We start from the raw sequence: 16,396 nt of genomic DNA, 5'->3' as shown, positions 1-16,396 counted from the left end.
GCAGCGCGGAACTTGACACCCATTACATTCGCTCACCATCCATACGTGCATGGTACCTTTGTCAGGCGCATTATACAACTTGGAAACTGGATGGACGATTTGTGCGTGCAGATAGCATAGTGGTAGTGCGCCAATACCTTGGTGCTGTGAACCACCTGCAATTCCTTTCAATAACAGCTACAGTTTCCTCGTATCCCATGTATTTGCGACCACCCACGTTACTTCTTTTGAAAAGTGCTCATATTTGCCAATGCGCGTTTCCTTGTTCGGATTTGCGATTAGCTCTACCCAGCCATGCTGCCAAGGTAGTCTGTGACAAGCATCGTGATCCGGACTGACGAAGGGTATCTGCGGCGATTGCAACGGCCGTGTTCTCGCCCACCCAGCGGAGTTCTTCAAGCGGCGACATCTCTCATCTGAGGAACTTGGCTGTATAAGAGTGGCATAATATGGAAGTTGTGAGTTGCTGGTTGGCCAAAGGTTGGTCCCACACATCCACACGTACCAATTCTTCTTCCTTATCAATACGTTCCGGTCGAATTAAGTCAGCCTAGCACCAACCGGAACTCACCCATGAATCCACCTAAGAGAGATGATTTATTCAGACGTCGCACTACCATGGTAGGACTGGATCACAACGACCGTATGCTTCTGCGACGCGCACACAACAAAAATGATTCGCGGCTTATGACCAGATCAAAGACATCCCATTTTCTATCGATACTGAAACTGTCACTGCACACGAACCGCAACGTCGACCATCCTCGTCAACCCACACAAACAAGCCAGCTCTTCGATCAACACATCGCATTTTATACTTGGGGTGCAATAGCCATACCCGCGCATCGAAATGATGGCGTTCCAGGTCTCACCTCTCCAGCAGGGCCGTCGGCAACCACTCCGTCTTATAAACCCAGTCATGGTCGCACAGGAAGCCATTGATCGTTTGAGAAGGTCATTCCAGAAGATGTGCGGTCCGTCAACGTGTGCCCTCGATCTTCCCGCAGAGATTATCTTAATGATCGTAGCGCATCTCGATGAATGCTCTCTAGCGTCTCTTTCGTTGACCTGCAAGAGTCTCCATGGTCTCTGGGATACATGCGATATGCCCCTGATACTATCAGACAAGGAGAAGCTCTTGCTGTCGCTTGAAAGAGACATTCCATACATCTATTACTGTCACCACTGTACGAAGCTGCATCGCTGGCATGGGCGCTGGAGTAGATCGATAGCTCCGTTCTACTTGGAGCGTCTACCATGCAAGCAAAATTCGGACAACCACTTCTACATCCCGGTTACCTGCCAGATTCCTTACCATCATGCGCGCTTGGTCATGAACCGACATCTCTACGGACGCAATCACGGTTTGCCTCTTGACGTGCTTAACGAACGAGCCCAGTCCTCCCATCACCCAGATGGAGTCATAGACTCGAGGTCCCAGCACGCACGCATCTTCAACCAACAACTCCTGATACTATCGACCATATCCATGACTCATCGCCGAGGTGACTCGTTAGCACTCCGAGACCACATCGACCGCGCTGGACACCTAGTGTGCAAACATCTTACTCTTCGGCGAGGATATCCTGATTCATATCCCACACCACTTCCCCAGCTGGCTAAAGGAACCGGTCCAGACGCGTTTCTGGCCTGCAGCCTTGTAAATGGATCATGTAACTCTTGTCTAACAGACTACACCATTGACATAGTCTGGCAAGGTGCAAAGAAAGGGTACAAGATCGAGGTGCTTGTTTATCGCGGGTTGGGTGATTGCCGCACACCGTTCAGCTGGCACTGGCGTACCGCGTCGCGGCTCTTTAGAGATGAACAGCCACGGCTGGCATATTCGTCAGAGTATAGGCTCGGGGGGGTTCGAGAGCAATGGGATAAAGCTGGTTATATCGCGTAGATTACTGGTCGCGCATGACAAAGTACCTATGATGGATATTTTCCTCATTTTTGCGGTACTTCTGGCTGGTGAGCACCTTCGTGCACGTTTCTGTATGTGCCGTGGAAAGACCAAGCAGCTGGCTGACCACTTCCGCGTCACGATTCCATTGAGAGTGCAGGAACGCATGGCACACTTCTTCTCATTTTGTTTCGAGCGTACTACACGATACGAAAAAGCCAAATTCATCTTCAGTATGAAGCGAGGCTGAAAGCCAGGATCGTACTTCCACCCCATTCAAGGGAAAAACCGAACACCCAAGAGCCTACATCAAGATAAAAGCTTGCGAAGGTGGTGGCCTAACGGCGACGTAGGCTCCTGGGTGTTCAGGTTTTCCCCTTGTATCAGGTGCTTCTGCACAACAGGCTCGAAGATCGCCTGCTTTCACCAGATGGCACATGATGTTGCTATCAAATGTTATTGTATTGCTCTTCCTATATGCTTGTGCCTCGCCAGACATGTTTGTCAAGCTTTATAACTGCCGCAAAACCGGTTGCATGCCTGGGCTACATGCTCTGAGTATATGCGATGCCGTTTGGTGTGTTCGATGGATTGGAGTCGTCAAGGTCGTGTCAGTGGTCGTAATCGTCGTGTATGTGTCGGCGAGGGCGTCTCGCTCATAGCTGAAGGTTCGCGAGTGGTTGGTTGCAGTTCGAACTCTTCGAGAGGCTGTCGGCAGTGCGCACACACGTCCGGTTTGTCTGCGCGCTCAAGCCAACTCCGTAAGCAGTTGTGGCAGCTGAGCTTCCCTGGTACAGTCAGTCAAGGTGTTGGTGAGTAGACGAATGGGATACATACCGCAGCAACGTAGCCTCTGGTAGTGAATACCATCCGCTTCAAAAGTCTCGACGCTATCGAAACATATGAAGCATTGACGGTCCAATTCCGTGTTTGCAGCGTTTCGCGCCGACTCCGCCATTACCTCCGCCATTAGCCGATGTAATGACTCAGGCCGTCGTATAGGTGGTGAGCTAGGTGGTCTGCTGGATGGGTAGGGCTGATAACGGTAGACAGCGGAGCGCGGCGTAGGTGTGAAGATGGGTGCCGTCGTCTGCCTAGCACTGAGTGTATAGGGGTGTTCGGTTGAAGGAAGAGGTCGATCGCAGGAGGGTTGGCGAGTACGACGCAAGGACTCGTAAGGTTGATGTAGAAGGCGCATCGCGCGCTCTTCACGCCGGGGAGTTATTGGTTGATACTCGCGCGCAAGTGTGAATTCGTCGTCATCAGAGGCTTCGAGTGTTGCGGCCGAACGAGCAGTCCTGGCGGCGGGAGCATTGGCAGTGTGGGCGACGCGACCATCTCGGACCTCCAGAGCAGCTTCATCGGCCCAAACGCCTTCCACAATGCGACCGGCCTCGGCGGTGCGCTCGGCTTGAACTCCACGGGTAGCTCCAGATTGACGGGCAGTACGAGCTACGACGGCATCTCGAGCCCTACGGAGTCTCTTCAGTCTCTCCCAGTCCTTCTTCAACGCGTTGTTTGCTCCGTCGGCCGGGATCCAGCTGGGGTCGTAGCGCAAACCGGTCTTCGGATCGGTGCCAGCCCATTTGACCTCATACCACAGTACGCCATCTTCCCGACGCTCCTCTTGAAGGACGCACTCGGCAAGGTGCTCTTCGTCTTCCGATTCTGGCGACGGTTCGGCGTAGTCGAAGCGTGTGGATGTGCGTGTGGAGCGGCGTGGCTTGCCCGAAGCTGGTGTATGTTAGCAAACACGATTGCGCGCCAACAATGAAGACAAGAAATGCGGAAGGGCTCGGAGATGACGGGAGGGGTAGCGGGCTACGTGCAAGGGCGGTCATACCAGGCAGGGTCGCCATAATGCGATGGGGCTGGCGCCGGCGCTACTTTGTTGGTGTGGGACGATTCTCGTGTTGGTTGGTTCGGAGCTTTGCTAGTCAGGACGCGTGCCGTCATCGCCAGGGGTTAAGCAAGCTTGGATCCGAGATGCACGTGACTACGCGTTCCGCCAATTAAACAAGGCACATCCGCGGGGTATGCGATCTTCGACGGTTGCATCCTTTGCGACGACAACGTTGCTGCAGTATGCCTTCGTGCCCTCCCCCGATCCTCCATGTAGTCGGTAGCGCAATGAAGTGGATGTACTGGTCGAGAACTGAGTGACGTACCAATTTTCGCTGTGTCGGTAATGAAGACAGATTGCCGTACGAGCAGCACCCGTGCGTCTGCAGTACAACAAGTAGTCAAAAGGCTGTCTATCGATCGAGATTTTATGGGCTGTTGTCGCGTTCGCGAATTCCACCAGGGGAGCTGACGATGTCAGACGTGTTGCAATGTTGAGAGTCCATGTGGTCGGTCGAGAGGATATCTCACTGCTGGGTGTGCGTGTAGAGTCACTCTTTCGGCCGATACCGCGACGAAAAGGTCTATCACAGCTTTCGAGCGAGTGTCAGAAGCTGCGTTGCTCCGCATGATGGCCAAGCGCGAAGCACCCCGAGCTAGATCCGCGCCGTTGAGCTTGAAGATCAACATACGGCCCGCACCGCGACTGCGGCCCCGCCCAGCCCAGGGCAGTGATCCCAATAAGTCCACCAGTGAGGGCGAAGGTTGAGGGGAGCCGTGCAGATCTCTATCGCATACGATCTTGCTAGATCTATTCCGGTTTCTGCCCGAGTAAACTGTAGACGCGAAGGTTCTATGGGAGAGACGAATGGGGCGGGTGGCATGCTGTCTCCGATCTTCCGAGCCTGACCCAATTTTGGCAGCTGCATCCTCGCTCGCCACATGTTCAGCCCCACGCATAAATGTCATAAAGAGACACGATAATGTAAGGAAGGATATGCGCAATGAATCTAGATAGACTTGGGTTATTGCATGCTAGTCAACGAAGGGCGCATACGTCACCTTCATCTGTGCGGACTGCGGTCAGGGCATCTTGAGAAGAAACGGAGAGAAGCTCGGTGCATTGTGTGCTGATATCCATCTTTACATAGTATGAAGACTAAACCAACAACGATGCCATATAACACATTGCTGGGACCTCAAATCGCGTACTCCAAGGCATGAGCTGAAGAGGAGCTCACAATCGAGCGGCGTTCGTGCTTCTCACGATGAGCAGGAGGGCAAAGTCTGCTACAACTTGCGCGACCCCCTTCGTCTCCATCACCTCCACCACTGGTTTGGTGGTCGCTGTCTTCTTGCCTCCGATGGCGGTCGCGCTACCACTGGCACCCGCGTTTCCAGGCGATCTGTGGCGCCCGTGATCTTGAACCTTCTCTAGGACTGTGAGAGCTCGTCAATCTGATCTTGCGGAACATAACTCTCAGCGGAATCTCTCTGCCTCTTTCGGGTTCGTGGTAATGATGTGTGGTTGCTGTTGGTTGCCTTTGACTTCGAGGTCGACTTGGGTGTTGCCACACTCCTACGAGGCGTCTTTGGATTTGCCGTGGCTTGGGTGGTGTGAGAACGGACAAAAACCGATCCGCGAATAGCGAGTGCTGACATGCGTCTAGCCTCTTTCAATTCGTGACTCGCCTTCTCTATAGCGCGAGCCTTTTGCCAAAGGGGAAGTGCGTCCTTGATAGCTTGAAGCCGATCCGCAAGCGCCCAGTCCAGGTGGCTCTTCAGGATCGCTTGGGCCTTCGCGATCTGCTCCTCCATAGACATACTGCACGAGTACAGTTCTTTCATAAAGTATTTTCCATTGTCACCCCCTTCGCTCCAATGTAGCCAGAGCTGTAGCAGCATCATATCGCATGTAACGGACATGTGCATCGTGTAGGCGGAAGTCGCAGGTATGGTATCGCCGTACGCGGACTCGAAGTATTGCCGATGGTAATTTACGATCGTCGCGCCGTGGAGAGCAGACTTCTTCATGGCGTTAAGGATGGAATGTCCGTCTGCTGCTTCCCACTCGGCAGTGAGGAACGGGAAGGATAGTTCGGGGTTCAGCGCGAAACTAGCAATCTAACGTCAGCATGGGAATCTGGCGAGTGATCGTCAACTCACTTCTCCAGGAACTCGTCATCCTTTTCCGTCAACCCTGAGTCTACACGGGTCACGGTATCGCGGGGATTCAAGTACCCAATGGCGAGATCCGGTTTATATCTCAAGGCTTCCGAATCGGAACTTGGTGGGATTGGGACAAAGTCTGTCGTCAGGGTATAGTCGTGGCTGATATCGATGTTGGGTATGCCACGTGCGTAGCCGGTTCGCTCTCCCTGGAAGAGCAACAGCGGCTCCACCATGTCGACGGCACTCTTCTTGTCCCTGGAGCGGGCCTCTCGATGCTGACAGACGATTTCTCGTGCGCTATGAGCCTGTTCGGGCATGACCGGCGTGTTCAGCATTTGCTCCACACGCTCATTCAGCTCTTGTGGGAAGGCCTTGTCGGCACAGTCGACGATCAGATTGTGTTCGACTAGCTCGTCGATCGTGCGCCGGAACCTTTGGGAGGACGGTGTAGTCGGGGGTGCCATGCTGAGCGAAAACGAAGAAATGAGTTGGGCGGGTGGAAAGATCAATGACTGGCTGGCGATGGTCGAGGAGGCGCTTGTCTAGCAGTCACGTCGAGCATTTTGAGCTCAAGGTCGCGAAATGCAATTTGTTTGCGCGATCGCGAGAGATGTGAGCGATACATGGCGCTAACCCCATGATGGACGATGTCTGCAGCTTTCCGCAAGGCGCCCCGTCGTTCTCGCAAGCCTGACCGAATCTTCTGGTGTGGATGGACGAAGGAGCAAGTGTGCCTGTGATTTATATCGTAGCAAGCGAACATGGACGGCAGTGATCTGAGATGCGAGAGTGGTGGCTGAGAATGGAGACGTGGGGTGGAGGAGGACGCGCTGCGCGCCAACCCTGAGAGCCGCCGGCGCACGCCAAGCGAGCTAGTGCGCGTCACCTGTACACTACCACACCACTCGAGATGAACGACATTGACCCGGGCAAGATTGTACGACATGCACCACCAACATATGTGTGGACACTTACGCCGGAATGTGGACAGTGAGCGAAGTGCATCGCCTACGCAAGTCACCATCGCACCTTCCAACAGGCGCCAGATAGCTGGTTGACATGCAGGCATCGATGGAGCCGGAACCAGCTCTCTCGGCGTCAAATCCACGCCGCTTGCCACTTCACAGACCTACGGGCACTCGGCATACCATCACAATAGCTCTGCTGTCAACAAGCTTCATTTATCAGCACTTCCATTCACGACACTGGCGCCACAAGTACCTTTAGCTGCGACACGGCCGAGGCGGACGCTGAAATCAACACTTTCGTCCCATGTTAGAGGCCGACATGACCGGACTGTGAGGCTTCAGCACCTCCGAATATTGAACCCCATCTTTCACACCCAGACGACTACAAAGCGACCAAGAAGGTCATGAGACGTGCTGAAGTGTGTTTCAGAGCAGACAAGCGGTGTAGACGCAAACATTGCTTCTGGGTTGGGTCAACGTCGTCTCCATGGTCGTGGATCGCAAGACCGCACACTCGAACATGGCAAACGGTTGTCAGAGCCTTGCACTGAATGTCAGGGATCGCATCATCAACCGCAACGATATCTTTCCTGGGATTGGAAAAGTATGGGCCTGCATGACATCGGGAGAGGCCTGAGGCCGACCACCTGCGCGTTCGCTATCCTGATCCGCTAAACAAGATGGCCAGAGAAGTGGGAATCCTCAAAGTTCAGAACGACGACAAGCACAAGGTCGAGGCCGCTTTACCACGGGTGAATTTCCACCACTACGGAGCCAACGGGCATTCGCGAGAATTTGATATGGAGAGGGAGGCCACGCGTGACTTCCAAATAAACAGCCTGATACAGCAGAGATCAGGCATCCGCGTGTACAAGGAGGGTTTTACGACTGGCAAAACCTTCGGTATTTTGACGAACATACACTTCAGCATGAAAGGTGCCTAGTATGCACCAGTGAAGCAGGAGGTCAGAGACAAACCCGACGAAAAGCTCAAGATCAAGGATCTCGGTATTTCCTTGGAGAAATTATGGCGGCACGACATGCACAAGTGGGCCGGCATCGTTAGCTGGATCGCTGAATGCACCCCGTTCGCCGCCCCAGGCGACAGTGGTGCTCTGATATATGCAGTGGAAGAGAGTCAAACGGTGCCCTTGGGCATACACATTGGTCGCCTGACGTTCTAGGAAGACCGCAGCATTTTGTTGGGTCTCGAAGCTTGGTTCGTGGAGGGGGAATGCCATCAGCTCAAGTTGCACTTCTGACCAGCTTGCTCGTCGTCGACATCGACTATCATTCCTCAAATTGCACGACACCCAAATACCCATTCATAGACTTAGATGATTTCATAGCACCGGCTGAGCGGCAGACGAGAATGCTACTAATGTTTCCCGCACTGAGTCTCAACTTCGCGTGACCCTCGTTTGGCCGTTACGCCAATGTTATACAAATATGAGCCTAACATCGAACAGATGTTTGAACAGGGCTTATGCAAGTCCTGGTCTTGCGTTGACGCAGGCGTCAAGCCACGTGGCGAATCACACAAGAGGCTTGCCACATATCTGAGCATCCTAGTCTACTTTGGCGATAAGCAATTTAGCATTGCAGGTAGTAGCATGGTATTGGATGCTTTTCCTACTGAACGCTCAAGGTGGGAGAAGGCTCCGTACGCGCGCAGATAGGCAATATACTTCACTGGGCTCGATACAAATAAGACTCCTACACTCCACTTCCTATCTCATCAACTCATAACACTTATTCCACACCCACAAACCATGACCAGCCCTGGAGCTATGGCCAACAACAACTCCCTCGAGAAGCTCATCAACGGCTTCTACGGAGTGCCGCTGCCGCCGCGACTTCCGCCCGCATCAACCAAGCGTATCCCCGACATCGCATGGAGAGGTGACGGAGTGGATCCGTTTTTCTATGGAGGCAGACTCTCAACAGAAGCGCCGGACCAGATGCAATCCAAGAAGATCTGTCGTCGTCGTGCAGACCTCGAGTACCTTGGCCATAGGCATCTTCACTACTTGGACCTCGCCGTTGTGATCGGCCCAAAGTCCAATGAGAGGGACTGGCTTGAACGAAGGGGGGCAATGAAGCAGGAAGTATCCATCATGCATGGCAAGCTAGCCGGTAAGCATTCTTTCATTGCCATGACTCTCGAGGCTGATATTCCGCTTTGCAACGTCAAAAATGAGCACTCACGAAGAACTCGGAATCCCCCCGCTGCTCGTGAAGCCACCTATCTCTCCTCCTTTGAAGTGTATCAACGAAGACGTCGAGTTTGGTGTTGGTGTTGATGGGGAGGTTACGTTCAATCATTGCGTGAAGCACGGGGTAACATGCATGAACCCGCTACCTCATTGAACCTGGAGATCGCCCAGAAGTGGACCAAGGATCAGGATGTCAGGATGCACTGGGTCTATTCTTTCCCCGGAAGAGACACAGTCAAAACGATGGGTATGGCTCACGGGCAGATCATTTTGTGATAGATCTAACATTGCTTTTTGTTCATCCAAGTCCATGATATATACCTATATATGATTGTACGGTTCTACAGCCACCACTGGTCCATTCGATAGCTTCCCTTCATTCATGTCCAATGTATACTGTCTGTCCTCGAATGAACCCGCTGCCAATGGAGCGAGCTAAGGGAATTGAACTAGTTCCGCTTAGCCCAGAACTCCGCGAGGACGGTATGCAGTATACGATGTTGGCTCTGGGCTGACATCGCGGAAATTTTCGGCAGCCGACGAAGGGCGAAGACGGTGCCCTTCCCTGGAGTCGGGATTCGAGGAAGAGTCGCGAGATGTTTCATCCAGGAAAGGATTTGTCGGGCTGACGGCATGATGACCTCCGGCACTCTTCGGTACGGGATGCATTTCCTGGTTGTCTTCCAGATCCGAGTCGTCTCCTAGGCGTTGATGATGAGGTCCAGCGTGGCCAAGCTCACCATTGCAGTCGTCGCAACGACGTTTGCCACAGCAGCAGCAAAGATGACGTGACAGCCACGAACGCGGCATCTTGGCGTCCGGGCCACGGATAAAGCGACCGGGATGGACTATGTTCCACACAAAGATGGCCAACCACATTGGAGCTGACTCCAAGACGTACAGGAGAGGCTCGTTGCTCGGCAGAGGGTTGCTTGCGCCAAGACCGGCGGAGAACTCGGCGAGACGGTAGATGATGCGAATAGTGATAGCCAGCAAGCATGCGTACAGCGCGTACAGCAACCATTTCCAGCCACCAATCTTGTCCGCGGGCAAGCGTCCCACCCTCTCCGCCTGGAGCTGGTCGCGGTGAAACTTGACGACCAACCCCAGAAACAGAACAATGAAGCCTTCCTGCATACCGATACCACCCATGTATATGTTCAAGCCCTTCTTTTGTGCTTCCAGACTTGCACCTGGACCTGCCATTCCCCCGCCAACGAGCTGGATGACAAACGAGACAATGTCGAGGGTGACGAAGATGAGTGCGAGGATGGAGGGGGAGAAGAACCAGACCTTGCGAGTGGGCGAGTAGAAGTGAACGATGCGGGCGAAGACCATGTAGGCGAAGGCGTTCACCCAGATAGGCGCTACCAACACCAAAATCTGAGCGACCGTTGCGATGCCGGAGGATTGTTGATCCTTGGAACCAAGAGCGCGAAACGCATATGCGCCAGTTTCCCAAAGAGCGGCCATTATGATAACCCAGCAGAAGCCGTTGCGGTACACGATCGCTTGAACCAGATGTGCGATTGTGAGCATACCAAACAGGACAGAGAAGGCTACTGCCGCGGCGAAGTTGGGAAAGTATACCCACAACGCATTGCATGCCTCCGCAGGGACGTAGCCATCGAGCCCGGGAATTGCGTACGAGCTGAAACCAGGCGTGCAGGTCTCAGGTGGAAGGTCGAGTGAGAGAGATGGTATGGAAGGTTCTGCGATCGATATTGTGGGAAGGTCTAACGAGAACGGCGCAATGCTTGGTGCGAAGTCGTCATCACGACGAGAAGGCGGAGCGGTTGCTGATGGAAGAGAGCTTATGACATCTCTAGCGGCAGTGGCTGGGGAGGGTATTGACGTGGGTGTGGGTGAAGCGATGCAGTGGAAGGGCAGTAGGAAGGCGCTGAGAAGCGCAAGTATATATCTCATGGTATGAGCAGCACGGGAAGTAGGTGTAGATATCTGTGATGTTTTGTGCGGACAATGAACCCACGGGGCATTTCACCGTTATACATATTGACTAAAGGAAGCTGTTGTTGATACATACGTAGGCAGTGCTGCTCTAAGGTCGTGGACAGCGAGGCTGAGGATGGAAGACGTACGCACCTCGCAAGCCTGTCTCGATCGGGCGGCTGAGACATGTACTGTAGATGTTGCTTGCGGATGGGGCGTAAATGGCTTGCATAGCGTGGCTGGCGGCTGTAAGCAGCCACCTCCCCATGTTTGATGCTGGAGTTTCGCTTAGCCCCTGGCAGGGATCGCGAGTGCGAAAGATTTTGGGTGATAAGATGCAGCTCGTGCTGGAGAATGAATTGCCGTCGATGTGGTAGTGCAATGGGTCCGGTGGTGAGAGACGTTGACCGTGCAACCACTCCGAACCAATGTGCGTGTTGAGCGCGACACCAGGGTTGCACCCCTTGGAGGAATGCTCCCAACTAACCTGGGAACGAGGCGGAGCGCTACGGTTAATGCGTAGGGCGCCTTACCAGTTGGGCGACGTTCGCAACTCCCGCTCAGTCTTCTGCCCCACGTTTGAACGTGTCCCTCCTCCTGGGAATAGAGCGTCGCAGACGTATCAGCGTGGAAGGTAGGATCTAGAGGCCGTTATGCGGGCACCGGTTGCGCGGCCATTGAACTTGGCATGGCAGGGACAGGAATACGGCGCGGACAGGGGCGAGCGAGACGGACGCCTAGGTGAAAGCCAGCGCAATTCGAATGAAGAGCGCCGCGAGCCGCGGAGACCGAGCAGGAGGGAGAGATGAAGATGAGGGTAGGGCCTGGAGGACGAGACGAGGGGCATCGTCCACGCTAGTCCGGTTCTAGCAAAGTCTGTACCGGAAAAAACCATGGTGTAAACAGTGGTTGCAGAACACATCCGAATGCCACCCTCCGACCGAATACCATGAGATATCCTCGATGTACTTGCAGACACCGATTGAAACCACAATAGAACGCCAATTTGGCGGTAGCGTTGACTGCTGTCAATGTCGCAAGTGGTGCCATGATGTTTGTGTTGCGCCCTTGAACATGGGAAGAGTCATCTGCGCGTACTGAAGCTATTGTGCCTCACTCGGACAGAGGTCGCAGTTTCGATCAAAAATTGAGCGTTTGCAGCGGTCACCTGACTCCACTCACGGCCCCACTCCATAATTCACATTCGGGAGCTGGAGCGGCGGCCTAGACGACATCAATCTCTACACGACCAACGCTTTAATTAGCAACCACCCATAGCTTCCCCACGATGTCCCTCGGCAGCCTCGATCCCGATGCGGTATACATGGCAGCGCAGGTAGTTGAAACACAAGGCCGCTGCCTCATCACTCGACCGGCTACACCCGACTGGGCCGGGTCATACGACTTTGACTTCGTCCTGGATCTTGACGAGAGCCTACGTTTGCTCCTTGATCAAATGGAACATAGAAGAGACCACTACGGCCGTGATGCTATCGAGTCGCGTCCTGCCCATACACCGGAGGCGATCTTGGCGAAGCATTGCGGCACCGAACATGGGAAGGCGCATCGCGAGGGCAGAATGACCATTGGCGCTTCTACACCGGAGGAAGACTACATGCGGGATTTTTGGGAAGGCGTACCTACCAGATACAAACAAAAGATTCCCTTGCCACAGCTCTACCACGACTACACCAGGAGCGTCGGCGTCGCAGCCACGGCACCGCCTTCTCACCAAACCAGCAAATCTACTGTCATCCAAAAGCACTCTCGCGGTTCAAGCAGCAGCGACACCGATGATCAAGCCGCCGTCTTCTCTCGGCCACAGCGAGGTGACTGGACCGTGTTGATCAGGCCGTCAGAAACCCCCAGTCAAGATACCCTTCTGCACGGCTCCACCTGCGTCCCGAGATTCCCCGCACGTAGGGTCAAAAATGCGTCTCCATGGATGACATCTGGATGAAACGAGCGAAATCAGAGTCTGAGTGTCCAGCGCACACGATATCGATACTTGCCGAGCTTCCGACATCTGTGGCCGATTACGTCAAGAATACCAGCGAACGATGCGCCGGACGGTTCACAAGCATTTGGGCAAAGATTGGTACGCGGCACTTGTTTCCACAATGCTATCATGCCATTACCTCCCTATGTCTCCATTTCCAAGACCAGCATGCGGCGGACGTCAAGTGCCAGGCGCAATCTTTCGATACAGTCGAGATACAGCATGCCATTGGGTCTGGCTCACATCTGTGCGAAGAAAGTGAAGTTATCCTCAATTCTACGACACTCATAGCTAGGACTTGCGCTTCCTACGCGCTGCTATACTGAGCTGTGTCGCTTTATAGCCTTCTCACTTGGAAACCATTGGCAGTGGAGATGACGCAAAGATCTCGCCAGTACAACGCACTAAATAGTCATATGCTTCAAATAAAAATATTCAACAAGCTCAAAGCCACAGAGCTATTCAACCCATGAACGTGGCCTACATGTGTCTGCTTCGTGAACTACTGGTGCGTTATTGTGGCTATTAAATATCAATAGAACTGGATAACCTCACACAATGTATACGGGATCGCGATCTTAGCTCAATAGTCAAGGTTGCCCAAACTTTTCTCGTTTGAGGAATACGAGAAAGCGTAATACTTTCGGCATCACCCTGATACGGTATTGTATCCAGGAACTGTCTCCCCATGTACGGGTAATGGTTGTGCCCTCAAGATGCGACCAACTCCCATTCTCGATCCTTTTCAGCTTCTCTTGCATGTCCGTTCACACTCGCATCCATGGACCTGTTCACAGCATCTGTGCTAGCCGCCTGGGTACTGCCACTATGCGCCGACGCCCTCACCGCTTTTCCATCCAACTCCCCAGCGCGTCGCCCCACATCCGCGGTGTGAAAGGCGCCGAGCATCCGCGCGTACTTGTTGGCTCCCTCTGCTGTCTTCTTCTACCCACCGGGTCAGTGCATATAAGAAATTGGGTGAACCAAGTCCTTACGACGATGGACTCCACCCTACGTCGGATAGGCAAACGCTGTTTATGCTCCCCCAACGATTGCTTGCAGTCTATGTGGAAGATGAACTCCTCTGCATCTCGCTGAACGGCCCGCAGTTCTTGCCTGATACGCAGCGCGCGTTCGTCAAACTCGTGTAAGAAGGCGCGATCGCGCAAAGTCGCGGCCTTCAGTACCGCTTCTTCTGCTTGACAATTGGTTTCCAGTGTCGCAAAATGGTCCTCGAGCTTGCGGTAAGAGACACTGGGGTCGGAAGCTGTCGCCATATTCTCGCGATTCACTTGCAGAACGCTCGTGTGTGCAAGTCCGGGGTGTTTGGGGAATGATGTGCCGTGAAGAGAGGGAGAAGAATACGGTCGATGCTGATTGCAATGAGAGCTCAGCAGGATAGAACGATGTAGCTCTTTGATCCCATCGTTCAGATAAGATGTGTGTGAGGTGAGGGAGGATTGAGAATGCCGCGTAACGCTTGACGTTGTGTAGCAGGTGAAGGTGATGAGTGAGCCGTGAAGGTACCATTAACTACGATTCCACCCCGTGGAAAAATGATAGACTTCATACTCAAGTACTGGGGTCAGAACATAGTAGTAGTAATAGGAGAGAAGAGGAGAGTATTTATTCATTGTAGCTACAACTACTGGAGATATGCGAAATGGGAACGTAATATTGCAGATTGATGGAGAGTACACAATTGACGCATGGGATGATGGGGATGAGAAAGTCAAGGTCTGGGTCAGTCGATGATGTCGCCAATGTGGAGCTAGCCCTCTTACGGTCAAGCTTTGATCGTGCACGTGAGGACGTACGCTAGCGCGCATCGACGCGACCCCGCATTGACATGTCGCGACAGCGCTCCTGGTGTTGCGTGTCTGCCGTCCACACATCTTTCCCCATCTCACGCATCACAACAAAAGATCAATTGCGTGATCGCGGTTCCTCACCATCAGTCTCGTCGCGCTATGACTATTCGAACTCGAGCTCGCCCCAAGCGAACCGCTGTCGAGCTCCTCCAAAGGAGCCGGAGTGGCTGATACATGCGCGGACGACTTCATTCATCTACGTAAAGGTGCCGTCTCTACAACTGGTCTTCGAGAGCAATGGCGCTGGTACGACATCTTCCCACCCCAAAAGTGGAATGGCAGCTGCTGACATCCTCACCTAGACGATCTCTACGACTGATGCGATGGCCACAGCCGAGCCGCTTTTCTGAGGACCAGCCCGAAGCAAGCACGACGCGCATGCTTGACGTCTTGCCCCTCGTCGCACACTCGCCTACCTCTCTGACACGTCGCCGCGAACAAGAACACCGTCAAGGGGGAAATTCGCTATGACCGAGAACGCGCAACAACGAGAATCGATCGACGGCGCGGCGCTTGAGATTGCTGTAGGAAGGAGAGGCCGTATGAGCTGGAAGGTCATGGCTAGGTGGAATTCGCGCCGCCTTCATCGAAAGGCCTCCCGCCTTCAGCGACGACGTCCGTAGACTCCCTGCGATACCTCATCACCACAGAAGCGGCCCCTGTTCACGATATGCAAGACTTTACGGATGCGCCGAAACGAAAGTTCCCGGAGGAGTAGAAATATGAGTCGGGTTGGAGTAGTCTTTGGCGGCAGTGGAAGCTTTCGACCGTTGCTTCGGCCATGTCTCGAATACCGCGATGCAGGGGCTCAGCGAAGGGATTGGTATGAGCCGCCAGCAGCTCCATGTGGCTTTCTCCTTCTGTCATGATCAACACTCTTTCCCTACTCATGGAGGCTGAATAGCAGCAATCACTTTCTTGACAACGTCGACATCTTCATGTATCCGGCTCCCATGCCCCCGCTTGCACAGGTTGTATTACCTTCTGCCTTGCTAGCATTGTATCAATTACCCTTCCGTCTGACCTGGATGATGATGAGGTCGTAACTTGACATCGAATCATCTTCGATTGCTCTCGCGCGAAAACCACTTCCTGCTCTGGACCGTACGTTGGAATGATGTATCGATACTTGGGGTAGCTAAACTCTATCTCGTATTTGTTGCTTACATTGTATCAACTCTTGATACCTAGCATGCTTTGAAGACATGTATGAGCTTTACCAAGCAAGTTATTTGTAGACTGCGATGTGGATCAGAGCCATGTCTACCTAGGTAACGTCAATTGTCGAAGGGTGGCGTGACCAGCTCCTTCAACTGATGTGCTAGCAAAGCTGGATGGATTATTGATATAGTGGAATCGAGCTTCCAGAAGATAGCGGTATCACCCATTCCGAGACGATTGATAGACGAAGAACTGGCTAGCCGTCTGTAACCGGATACTCATTATTCCTACCCTGCGAGGCATGGATG

At 53.4% G+C, this 16,396-nt stretch overlaps 4 protein-coding genes across 4 annotated transcripts; 2 read left to right on the top strand and 2 right to left on the bottom strand.

Moving 5' to 3' along the window:
- Positions 1–5,185: 5,185 nt before the first annotated feature.
- On the bottom strand, positions 5,186–6,387 carry J4E84_010237 (uncharacterized protein; the record flags this gene model as incomplete). Its single annotated transcript, XM_049392793.1, has 2 exons — positions 5,186–5,867; positions 5,918–6,387. 2 exons carry the CDS (start codon positions 6,385–6,387, stop codon positions 5,186–5,188), a joined length of 1,152 nt encoding a protein of 383 aa, XP_049239485.1.
- Positions 6,388–7,820: 1,433 nt separating this feature from the next.
- J4E84_010236 (uncharacterized protein) lies at positions 7,821–8,075 on the top strand (the record flags this gene model as incomplete). Its single annotated transcript, XM_049392792.1, is given in 2 exon segments — positions 7,821–7,827; positions 7,846–8,075. 2 exon segments carry the CDS (start codon positions 7,821–7,823, stop codon positions 8,073–8,075), a joined length of 237 nt encoding a protein of 78 aa, XP_049239484.1.
- Positions 8,076–8,663: 588 nt separating this feature from the next.
- J4E84_010235 (uncharacterized protein) lies at positions 8,664–9,383 on the top strand (the record flags this gene model as incomplete). Its single annotated transcript, XM_049392791.1, has 2 exons — positions 8,664–9,027; positions 9,226–9,383. 2 exons carry the CDS (start codon positions 8,664–8,666, stop codon positions 9,381–9,383), a joined length of 522 nt encoding a protein of 173 aa, XP_049239483.1.
- Positions 9,384–9,566: 183 nt separating this feature from the next.
- J4E84_010234 (uncharacterized protein) lies at positions 9,567–11,104 on the bottom strand (the record flags this gene model as incomplete). Its single annotated transcript, XM_049392790.1, has 2 exons — positions 9,567–10,945; positions 11,098–11,104. The coding sequence occupies 2 exons, from the start codon at positions 11,102–11,104 to the stop codon at positions 9,567–9,569; spliced, it is 1,386 nt and encodes a 461-aa protein (XP_049239482.1).
- Between the last annotated feature and the right edge of the window lie 5,292 nt (positions 11,105–16,396).

This window comes from Alternaria hordeiaustralica (assembly GCF_023758085.1).
Source record: "Alternaria hordeiaustralica strain BMP 2776 chromosome Unknown scaffold_38, whole genome shotgun sequence".
Taxonomy (NCBI): Eukaryota; Fungi; Ascomycota; class Dothideomycetes; order Pleosporales; family Pleosporaceae; genus Alternaria; species Alternaria hordeiaustralica.
This window is presented reverse-complemented; position numbering and strand designations above follow the sequence as displayed.